The 11679-nt window shown below is 41.1% G+C and overlaps 1 protein-coding gene across 1 annotated transcript; it reads left to right on the top strand.

Annotated features, from left to right (window-relative positions):
* The first annotated feature begins 419 nt into the window (after nucleotides 1-419).
* ndufs7 (NADH:ubiquinone oxidoreductase core subunit S7) lies at nucleotides 420-7761 on the top strand. The gene is made up of 8 exons (XM_086263164.1): nucleotides 420-518; nucleotides 1376-1412; nucleotides 3646-3717; nucleotides 3816-3936; nucleotides 4954-5133; nucleotides 5444-5490; nucleotides 5825-5913; nucleotides 6587-7761. Exons 1-8 carry the CDS (start codon nucleotides 503-505, stop codon nucleotides 6682-6684), a joined length of 660 nt encoding a protein of 219 aa, XP_086119290.1. The 5' UTR covers nucleotides 420-502; the 3' UTR covers nucleotides 6685-7761.
* Nucleotides 7762-11679: the final 3918 nt, after the last annotated feature.

The following is an 11679-nucleotide window of genomic DNA, read 5'->3' as shown; positions in this document are numbered from 1 at the left end:
ATCAAATGTGGGGCATTTCAGAAAACGTGTGAGGCTCAGTGAGTTAACCTCAGTCTGAATGTGTCACGGTGACAGTATCTGTGGATACTCTTTAGCATCGCAGAGGTTTTTACAAATGCATACATACACATATACATGAGAAACCACAGTCATAAATCACCCTTGGAGACGTTCAAGTCTGTCAGTAGCAATGTGCCTCCACTGGAGGCGCCAAACAGCTACCTAAAGACTCAATAACTGTGATCAGTCTATTTAATAATATATAGACATCTAGACACGAAAATTCAGTATTTCTAAAAGTCAAAGTCCAAAAATGTTCCCCCAGTATTGTATTAGTACTTTTAGGGATTATTGTTTGTCTGTTATTTTGGTTTTTGATTATGATTCTCTGAGGATTTGAGCTGGTTTAAAGTGCGCAGCTCGAATATGTAGCAGTAGCGCCCTCAGCAGCTCGCGCTCTGACACGACAAGAGCCCGTTTGACGTAACCAGAACCTCCAAAGATGGCGGCGTTGGTTGGTGAGTGATGTTTTGACTGAAACTACACGCTTTTCTGTAGTCGTTGGTGTCTTTTTATACTCATGCTGCTCTGAGTATTTTAAAAATGAGCCCAGGGGAGTGAACTGCACAGCGACTTGGCTGCGTTTGACGGCCGGTTTGTAACTTTTAAGGAAAGCGCCGCTGACCTTGCTCTGTCTGTGTTAGCATAACGGCTAGCCATGTTAGCGTGCAGCAGTCACATTAAACAGGTATTAAAACAGGCTTTGACAAATGTCGTGTTTAAACCACCCAGACTGCTGTTATTTTAGTTTACTAACGACTGCTTCCATACTGGATTAAAGCTGGTGCCTCCCAGTGCAAGACGACAGGTTCGAAGTGCTGATCATGGAACCAAACTTGGTGTAAAAACTTTACAATTTTAGGATTGTCACCCGAGTTTGCGATCACCACAGCTTGAGAAGCACAAGTTAAAGACTTTTTGAAAAGAGGCAGAAATTTACTACTTTTCGGCTTTGATTTGATATGTTACAGACAGCAAGAAAACTAATACATTTCTATTCCTAGATCCCCCCCCCCCCCCCCCCCCCGAAACCATAAAGTTATAATAACCTTTAAGTGTTACACTTTGTTTCTGGTGGATTGTCAACAGCTGGGTGCTGACATTACTTTAAGTGAACAGATGTTGCAGTGTAGTTTGGCATGCAGAGAAAGTGTTTTTCGTGTGCAGACATGGTGCTGCTCCTATAGCTTGCAAAAATCCTTCTTTGCATAGTTTGAGCAAAGGCCCCATTTATACACCTCTAGCTCTTGCACTCTCTCTAGTTGTTAAAGTTTCTTCACCTTGTGTAATAATGCGTTCTGTATTTATTTTGCAGCACCTCGCCTGGCCATATTTGGCTCTTTTTCAACAAGGTAAGAACCTTCTAATCTGGTTCCTTGTATTGAAACCGATGCTAATCTGGCCTTGTCCTGCTTACAGCTGTTACAGCATCACACTTCATAAGAGGTTCTCTTTATACTTGTGTACAAATGCATTCTGTATGCGGTCATCTTAAAAACAAATAACAAAAGGTAGTCACACACATAGAGTAGACCAGGGCTGTGCAGAGAGGTTTAAAGGGGCGGGTGCTCAAAGTTAAAAAGGGGCACATTGAACCAGGCTGAATAACAACACACATTCATCAAGAATCTAATATGGGAGGGCAGGGCTGTGTTGATCTGAGAATGTAGACATTAAAAAGTCCATAGGAGAGATGGTAGCTGATTAAACAAGTGTCATGAGATAATAACAAAATGCAAAGATTGGTGACAGCACTTGGAACCATAAGGCAACAAAAAAACTGTGAGAAATAATTTAGGCTCTGCCTGTGAATCACTCTTTGCTTCTCTTCTTCCTTCCATCCCATCATTTCATATATCACTCTCCACTTGCTGTCTATCTGAGAACAAGGCACAACTTGCTATTGCAATAAACTATAATTTAATTATCCACACCTAACAACTCTTGCACTTAATCTATAATAAAATGATGACAGAAAAATGTTATAGCCCTGCCTTTAGTAGCCTCACACAGCTCCTGCTGTTTCCTCCTCATGTCCTTACCAGGCATGTCTGGACAATGTTATATCATGAGTAATAATTTAAAATAATCCATATACATAAAACACACACATGCACGCACACACAGTGACATTTTAGACCTTCTTCAGAATACTGTATATACTATGGGCATCACGGTGCTGATCCAGAATCCTTACATTATTATTTATTACTAGAGCTACAATAATAAAGCAATGAGGAGGGGGAAGTAATAAATATGAAGTAATGTATTTATGACGATTCCATTTGTTTCACTATCCACTCTGTGCAGGGCAAAGCTTATTACATTTTTAAACTGTAAAGATACAATAATTTTACTGCTGTAAAATCCAAATTTTGTCTTATTTAAAATATAAATCTAATATAATCTGCTTCTTAATGTATGTTTTTTAAAATACAGCGTGTGTTTTTTAATATATTATAATTATAATAATGCATAATTATGTGGACATGCATATTAGATCGTTTTTTAGTGAAATATAATCCCTCCAGAAAGGCAGGAAAAGCCCGGAAACTTACTTTAAAACTAAATATGTTCCCTAAAACGGTGACAGAGCTACAGACCCATGACAGCCTTACACGGGTAGCCAGCAGCTATGACCAGCACTACTTGTGCAGTTAATAAAAGGACAGGTAATGTTTGTCGCGCTGTTGCACACACAGCACGCTCGTTTGTTTCAGTTCGTCAGTTGCAACAAGACAGCTTACCAACGTGTACGTAATAAGCTGATACTCCTGGGTGCTACACACTACAGTGTACGCTGTACACCTACTTACTGGTTTTGTTGCATCAGTCTGTGTCTCTGAGTAAACTTGTGTTTCTCCTACAGCTCCGGACAACAAAAAATGCGCGTGTTCTTTATGAGCTCGTTCCCGGCTCATAACCAGCGCGTTCTGCCGTCAAGGGCGATCATTGGTTAAATGTGATCATGTGACTGATGCAAGCCAGATCCTTTTACGTATTTAGCAAAACTGTGATTAATAGTTAAATATTATTGTTGAGGGGCACAGACAGGAGTCTGCACGCACACACACATTAAAAATAAATAAATAAAATTTTAGTTGCCTCAACAAAAGGGCACTTTGGGCACCCATCAGGAAAGGGGCGGGTGCTCAAGCCCCTCTAGCCCCCCCCCCCCCCCCCCCCCTCTGCGCGTGCCTGGAGTAGACCCGATTTTACTTCTCAACGTTCTGAATTTGTTATTGGAGAAAATAACAAGATGAAGCAACCTCCAGAAAAAAACAAAGACTGAAACATTTGCTGTTAGGTTTTATTCCTCCACACTGGCAAGCAGCAGCAGCCAGCCTGCGAGTTAATCCTTTAAAGCACCACCAGGTTTTGAAGGCTCAGGCAAAATTGCCATCGCATCGCCCTCAAAGAAATCCCCCCCATCTGTCCGTCACCCGGTACCATCAAATGATGATAGCATTTCAAATGTTGTCTTTTTGTGAAGCTGAGAGCTTTTGTGGTGCATTATTTTATTGTTAGGAGTGGCTTTAACATTTAACATCCCGCTATGTCTAACTGTTACTTCTGTCCCCGCAGGCCCATTTCAGTTTTTGCTCTTCAGCACAAGAGCCTGCACAGCACTGCTAAAAATGATAACAACAGCACAAGGTGAGTTTATGAGAGAGATTCTGTGGTAACAGATACATTCAAACTAATGCGCATGGTAAAACTCTACTCTCTCTCATTCCCTCCTCCTGCTGCTGCAGCGTGGTGCCGGCTAGAGAGAAAAGCACGGCGGTGGCTGCAGCCAAACCGACGTCTGCAGCCAGCAGCAAGGGCGAGTATGTGATCACCAAGCTGGACGACCTGGTTAACTGGGCTCGCAGGGTGAGTAGATGAGAAACCGTGAGCTGTGTTAACATGCTCATGAGTATGTGCGCTGTGTTTTCATTACATGCCAAATGGAGAACAAAGCAGTCTGATATAAAGTACACATCTAGAAATAAAACCAAGTTCTCTGTCAGCATGTGATGTGACCCCACCATCAGCTGAAGAACGTTGTAAATGTGACACTGTAACTGGGGTATTATGGATCTTAACCCCCTGGGGTCGACTACTTCTGATTTTCTGTTTATATTTCACCTTTAAAAACTATTGAGCTTGTCTTGTTTGATATCATTCGTCTCAGTACAACCTCGGTTTTCTCTGTTCAGTTATTTTCTTATTTTCAGTGACCTTATTGTTTTGCCACACAAAATCAAACAAATGACTAGAATACTACACACTAACCATTCACTCCAAACACACTCAAAACTCACTATCAATATTGCTCTTGCTTTCTGCTGTCACTCCCCAAACTTTCCCCTCTTTCTAAGCAACCGAATGCCACGTGTTGTCATATAATTTAGTTTGGTTGATGTGGTGCATTTTCCCACCAATAGGAAAGGGGGTGTCCTTTTTTTTTTTTTTCTTTTGTCTTTGTTCGAGGGCTGTCCTTTTTTCTTGATGCAACATCTGTTACAACAGTATTCAGGAGAAAGTATGGTGCAAGTTGTTTATCATAACTCTGTTGTTTTTTTTCTGGCTTATCAACAGAGTTTAAAAACTAGTATACAGTTTGAAGTCCAGGCTTTCAAAACGAGTTGAAACAGAGACTCAGCGAGGCTGCATCTTGCTGCTATTTCATCTTAAATCAGTTACGTGATTTAGACACTACAGCGTGACTATGGGGGTTAAAGGGCCAAAAGTAACTTGCAGACTTGTTGCTGTCACGTTAACATAATGCACATACAGAGCTAAGTACAGATTGAGACAGTAAACGTCCTCAAAAACTTGATAACCCTGTGAACGTTGCAGCCTATTGCCCAGAAACTGCACAAACGATAACTGCTGTTTCCTCCTCAGAGCTCTCTGTGGCCCATGACCTTTGGCCTGGCTTGCTGTGCGGTGGAAATGATGCACATGGCGGCTCCCCGTTACGACATGGACCGTTTTGGAGTCGTATTCAGAGCCAGTCCCCGGCAGGCAGATGTCATGATCGTGGCAGGAACGTTGACCAATAAGATGGCTCCAGCCCTGCGCAAGGTGAGAAAAGGGCCTCCACTAATCATCATCATCACTTTCACCTAACTGCAGTTTAACTGTTTAGCTGAAGTGTGAGGTTTGACTTGGGTTTGGGAATTGAAGGAGAAACAAAAAATGTGTTTTCACTCACAGCTTGTAGACATAGTCAGTGCTGTCTGTCTGCAGGATAGCTGAGCAAACGCTGGCTGGATTATGAGCAGCCTGCCGGTGGATTGAGTGACTGGCATGAAGCCGCCTCCAGCTGAATCTACAGATTAGACTTAGTTAGACATTATATAAGAGTGTCTGAACCGCTTCTTCTTCCCAACAGGTGTATGACCAGATGCCTGAGCCCAGATATGTCATTTCCATGGGAAGGTAAGTCCTGAAGAGATCTCCTCTAATCTTTTTATTCCAACCACTGATCAAGTCGTTCCTTTTTTTTTTTTTTTTTTTGGTGGGGGGTGGGGTGGGGTGGGGGGTGGGGGGGCAGTTAAAGAAATATTAGGCTTCTGTGATAAAGAGACAGGATCAAAGTGCTGAAGCGCTGGGTTTTAGGACACAACACATCTGTGTCATTAGGAACCCATAATTTGGCTGAACGTGAAACTCGGCAGTGTCTTTATTACTGCTGTGACGTTGACGTGAAATGTTGCTGCTGTGGTGTAACGTTTAAAGAGAGCTGATTGGATTTTTTTCTTTTCTTTTCCAGCTGTGCTAACGGAGGAGGCTACTACCACTATTCTTACGCTGTCGTCAGAGGCTGTGACCGAATCGTACCGGTGGACATTTATGTTCCAGGTAGAGTTTATTACAGAGAAAGGATAAAATTTGCACATTTTCTTATTAATGAAAGTGGAAAATGTAGTCTAGACACCCAGTTAGTGGAGAGATATTTGTGGATTGCCATTTCTGTAGTCTGGTTATTAAGAATTACCAAATTAAGGGTTTCTGCTACCATATTGCAAGCCTCTTCAATCTGTGACCTTTTCCATCTTCATATATTTTCTGCTGGAGTGGAGCTGAACTGGCAATCAGTTAGATTTGAGCCAATAAACCAAGTCAACCTTTATGAAAACGCCTGTAGGCCTCCAGTGGCTGACCTCACTCGTGCTTCTGCTGCTGAATGATAGATTAAGATTTTGCAAAGAGATGTTGTTCTCACATTTGTTGGTGTGTTCAGTCTGTGGTCTTGTGTTCCCCATCCACACTAGTCCAGATCAACATCTTTTTCATAGTAATAATTTATAAACACGGCAGCCTGGAGTCTGCTGGCTGGGGAAGGGGAGAGAAGCACTCGTACTTGATCTGTAGCTGCAGTATGAAAACTAGTAATTGTGTCATCAGCAGTAATCAAATATAGATGTTTGATTGTTTTAAATAGGAGATGACTGCGCAGTGCTAATGTCATTGTGCAGTAATGTGGCCTCGTGTTTCTGTTGAAATATGCATTATCAGTACCTTTGCCTTGCAGGTTGCCCGCCCACTGCAGAGGCTCTTCTCTACGGGACTTTACAGCTGCAGAAGAAAATCAAGCGTGAGAAGAAATTAAAGATCTGGTACAGGAAGTGAACAATCTGTATATGTGTGTGCGTCTGTTTGTAAACACTGTATTCTGGTTGCATTTGGAGCGCTGCTCCTCCTCAATGTAGAGCTGCAGGAACGAACTTCATTAAAGTCTTTGTTGTAATTTACAGACGGCACACGCTGTGTATTTAAATTACAGCTTTAAATTGAATTCATGTCTTCAAGTAGCCATCAGAAAAACTGTATATCTCATCAGTCATTCATGAAAATAGAATATGAGTGGCATATTTCAGAATCTTAAGTGTTATTTTCAATAAACTGAGCTTACGTGAAGTCCCATGCCAGCTGTTGTCATTTCTGATGCTGTGAACGCCAGAGCCGAGTCTCGGCCACCAGGGGGCTCCTGTGATCGCCAGCCCTGACCTTCACTGGTGTTTGTGGACGTTCTGCAGTGGTTGGAATCAAAATGCACTTTTATTGTGTGCTGATTGTTTCGCTCTGAGTTTGGTCTTTTAAAACACACACAAAGGAGTAAAAAGGTTAGTGTATGTTTGCATGTACTGCTAAAATGGAATAGGCTGACATTAACGCTAGAGCACTAATTTGCAGTTTTGTAACACTATCACTAATATCAGGTATATTTGAACCCTTATAACCCTTTTAACCCTTATGTGCATTAAATATTTTAATGTATATATTAAAATACATGTCTAGCTGAATTACTCTTATTTTATTTTGCCTCTACAACATCTCATAAACTGAAGAAAGGTAACCTATAAAATGGCTCTAAAGCTAAAACAAAGAGAATTACGTGGGTGAAAATCGCCTATCATAGGTGTCCTAAATTTTTTCCTAAAAATTCAAACATGAATTCACTTTATGGTTATCTACCGTGCAGCCATGACAGCCAAGTGTGAGTCACAATATAACCTGAAATGCATGTTTTTAAACTCTGGGAGGAAACCCAACAACCTGGTTGTTGAGACCGCTCTACCACTGTGCAATCAAAACACAAGTATGCAGACATTCTTTACTGTGACTTCAGGATCTTTGTTTTATGTTCTTCTGTTAATCTGATTGTTTCAATTCCACAAAAGTAAAATAAAACAGGTTACATGTTTATGAGCAGTGTTTTTTGTTTTTTTTTGTGTGTGTGTATCTATATAACGTATACCAAAATAATGAAGCTCAATAAAAGGCAGCAGGATGCTAGAGGAATCAACCATTTAAAAACATTTCTGCAGGTTGTGTTGTTTAGTCTCACTGAGCTGAAACACGTTGTAGTCCACGGGTTCATCTGATATTTAGTTATTAAGTCATCAACAGTTACAGCAGCACAAAACTAAAATTTCAGGAAGCTCTGAAATAAATATCCTCAACAGTTGAATTGCTATACTAGCCTTGATATATTACAGGGGGTGATCATGTGTAAAGCTCTTGAGCAGGTTACTTATTTTGCTGCCAGGGAGCCAGACTTTTTGTCATTTTTAAAGTGGTCTTGAGCAATAGCTCTCCAAAGGTTTCCAAAGGTCTTTTAAAGATTTTCTTTGGACTTTGGCTTTTTTATTCATCTCCAGTTCAGTCCTTGTAGACAACTCTTTTTTGAGGAATGTTTTTTGTTATCGATTAAGCCTCTTAACACTGACCTATGAATCATTCAAACATAAAAAAGGCACCTAACTCGAGGGATGAACCCACATTGTGTCTAAACAAAACAGCAAAGAAATGATTTTAAATTAAATTGTGTTTTTGTAAGGTGACCTTGAGGGTCTGAAAGGCGCCTATAAATAAAATGTATTATTATTATTATTAAATCTTGAAACACCTATCCTACAGATTTTGCAAAAATGCATAGACTCCATTAGATGTTGGATGGCTGGAAACTTTCATCAACTAAATGAGGAGAAGACTGAAGTTCTTGTTTGTGCTCCTAAAAATGTTGTTATGGAAAACTTGGGTCCACTTGCTACATTTGCAAAACCGTCTATCAGGAGCCTTGGTGTTAGTATTGACTCAGCTCTGACTTTGGATGCCCATGTAAAATCTCTGGTTCGCTCCTGTTTTTATCACTTGAGAAACATTGCTAAGCTGAGTCCCATTGTGTCGCGCTCCGAATTAGAAATTGTCATTCATGCATTTGCTTCATCTCGTCTGGACTATTGTAATTCTTTGTTTACTTGTTTATGTAAAGCCTCTTTGGAGAGTCTGCAAGTTGTTCAGAACGCTGCTGCAAAGCTTCTGACCAAGTCCTCCAAGTTTTCCCATGTCACACCCCTGCTGATTCAGCTGCACTGGCTCCCCGTTAAATTCAGAATCCAGTTTAAGGTTTTGACCTTGACTTTCAGGGCTCTGCATGGACAAGCACCAACATATATAAGTGAACTTTTACATCCATACATTCCCAGCAGGTCCCTGAAGTCATGTGACCAGGGCTTGCTTGCTGTCCAACACACGAGGCTGAAAACAAAAGGCGACAAAGCTTTTGGAACTGTGGCCCCCAGATTGTGGAACTCTCTCCCCTTGAGCCTGAGATCTGTGGACTCAGTGGTCGCTTTTAAAAAAACAGCTAAAAACTCATCTTTTTAAACTTGCTTTTGGTTGATTTTGATTTTTAGGTTTTAGCTTCTGTGAAGCACTTTGTGATTTTTATCTTGAAAGGTGCTATATAAATAAAGTTTTACTTACTTACTTGAATACTTTGAGGAAACTGGACGAGTGGAAAATGAAAGAAGTGACGGGCCGAAAAAACTGCATCTGAAAGTCATCTTCTTAAGAAATGGGGTAAAAAATCCAGAAAAGACCTGACACAAGAGCTGAGGGATGCATCTGGACCTTCAGTTGATCCAGCTACTGTTCAATCAAGTCTCTTCAGAAATGGTCTCAGTGGGAGGGTGGCTGTCAGGAAGCTGTTTTTAAGGAAGGGGAAAGGGAGAAAAGGCTGAGACCTGCCGAGTTACACAAGAGTGAAGATCAGTGTCAACACGGCTGATGGAGTGATTAATGTACATTTCAAATATCTGGTTCAATTCCTTCTCACTGCGAGAGGTTAGTTTGGACAGGGTTTTAACCATTTTTATTTTGAATGCAATACCATCTGAAAAGTATCTGATTAGCTACAGCTTCAGTTTTCAACATGCCAAAGATCCCAAACACACTGCCAATGCAATAAAAGCATGCCTGGATAGAAAAATGCACGAAGAACCCAATCAGTCATGGATTGGCTTAAACCTAACCCTGGCCTGGACCTCATCATTACTGAAGCATTGTTGGATCATCTTGACAGAGAACAGAACTACGAGCCGCTAACATCCAGAGAAGAGCTTTGAATGTCCTTTGGACTATGGCACATATTTCCCATTTTCCAAACAAAATATAAAGAAAGAAGAGGTGGCTCGAGACTTTTGCACAGCATTGTACCACAAATGCATGCATGTAACTAGCATTTGTTTGCTCCCCTTTAACTACTGGCAACTATAATAAGCAGATTTACTTTAGTGCATGTGCACTGATTCATTTCTTATATATCACTTAAGTTTCAGTCCTCATGTGTAGTTTGTGCCCTCTTGGGTGTAAGGTCTGGTTTTTTTGCTTCTTCATTTTGCACACGAGCACACTTGCAAAAATACAAGTCCTGATTCAGATCTGCCAGCTGCTGTAGTTTCCCACCTGACTGCCGCTTGGTGTTGCATCATCACATCCGTCTAATGATTAATGAGTCTGCGCCAGGTGGTAACTTATTTCCACATGTTCAGATAACGTGCACAGTTATCTGAGACCATAAATGAAAACATAGTGTGCAGTGTACTCTGTGGTAACCTCGATGAACTTTTTGACAGCTGATACCTTGTTTTAAACAATTGTCTTTCATTATGTAGACGGATGTTAACACGTGCAGTTACTAGAAATATGTCACTTTTAAGCAGGTGATTTTTATGGGATTGTCGTTGTTTCAGTCTTTTTGCCTTTTCTTGTGAACATGCATGATATTCAACAACGGGTCGTTTTATTGCTTACATGTTGTTAGTGTCTGGTTGGACTCCTTTTTTGCTTGCAGAACTGCTTTTATTCTTCGTGGCATAGATTAAACAAGGTCCTGGAAACATCCCTCAGAGATTCTGGTCCATAATGACAAACCAGCATCGCACGGGTGCTGCAGGTGAATCTCCTGTTCTACCACATCCCAAAGGTGCTCTGTTTATTGAGATCTGGTGACTGTGGAAGCCACTTGATTACAGTGAACTTATGTTCAAGAAAGCAGTTTGAGATGATCTGAGTTTGTGACACGGTGTGTTATCTTACTGCAAGCAGCCATCAGACGATTAGTACACTGTGCTAACTGACACAGTCAGCAACAATACTCAGGCAGGCTGTGTTTAAACAATGCTAAGTTGGTACTATGGTGCCCAAAGCGTGCCAAGAACATATCCCCCTCACACCAAAACACCACCAGCAGGCTGAACTGTGGATACGAGGCAAGATGGATTCATGGTTTCATGGACCGTTTACGCCAGGGTCTCACCCTACCATCCAAAAGTCTCAGAGGTGGTCTTGCATATCTTAGTTTGTAACTCATGGTTACTTGATTTACTGTTGTCTTCCTATCAGCTCAAAGCAGTCTGACCTTTCTCCTTTGAGCGCTCACTTCAACAAGGCAACCATAGAGATGGCTGCGTGGGGAAAATCTCAGCAGTTCCTGAAACACTCTGAAACGTTCAGTCAGCTTTCTCCCTCATTCTGATGCTCAGTTTGAACTTCAGCATGTTGTCTTGACCATGTCTATATGTCTAAGTGCACCAGAGCAGCTGCCATGTCAGTAGTGATTAGATATCAGCATTTAACGAGCAAGTGACCAGGTGTTCCTAACAAAGTGGCCAATGAGTGCATACATACAGTATAACTTCTGAAATACTACTGGAAACTTTTGCACCGATTTGGCATTATAAAGACAGATTTCACATAAATATAAGTTTACAGACTTTTCATGGTGGACACTTTTGTGAAACTCATTACAAAGCATGTCTTTGAACATGCAGTGATATA

Source organism: Aulonocara sp. 'chitande type north' Nkhata Bay, linkage group LG15 (assembly GCF_057382095.1).
Source record: "Aulonocara sp. 'chitande type north' Nkhata Bay isolate Kocher_YH1m ecotype deep benthic linkage group LG15, A_spYH_male_GT1.1, whole genome shotgun sequence".
Lineage (NCBI taxonomy): Eukaryota > Metazoa > Chordata > Actinopteri > Cichliformes > Cichlidae > Aulonocara > Aulonocara sp. 'chitande type north' Nkhata Bay.
This window is presented reverse-complemented; position numbering and strand designations above follow the sequence as displayed.

Coding starts and splice junctions, on each gene's coding strand:
- ndufs7 (XM_086263164.1), top strand. Junction 1,413..3,645: donor TTTGGCTCTTTTTCAACAAG/GTAAGAACCTTC, acceptor CTGTCCCCGCAG/GCCCATTTCAGTTTTTGCTC. Junction 3,718..3,815: donor AATGATAACAACAGCACAAG/GTGAGTTTATGA, acceptor CTGCTGCTGCAG/CGTGGTGCCGGCTAGAGAGA.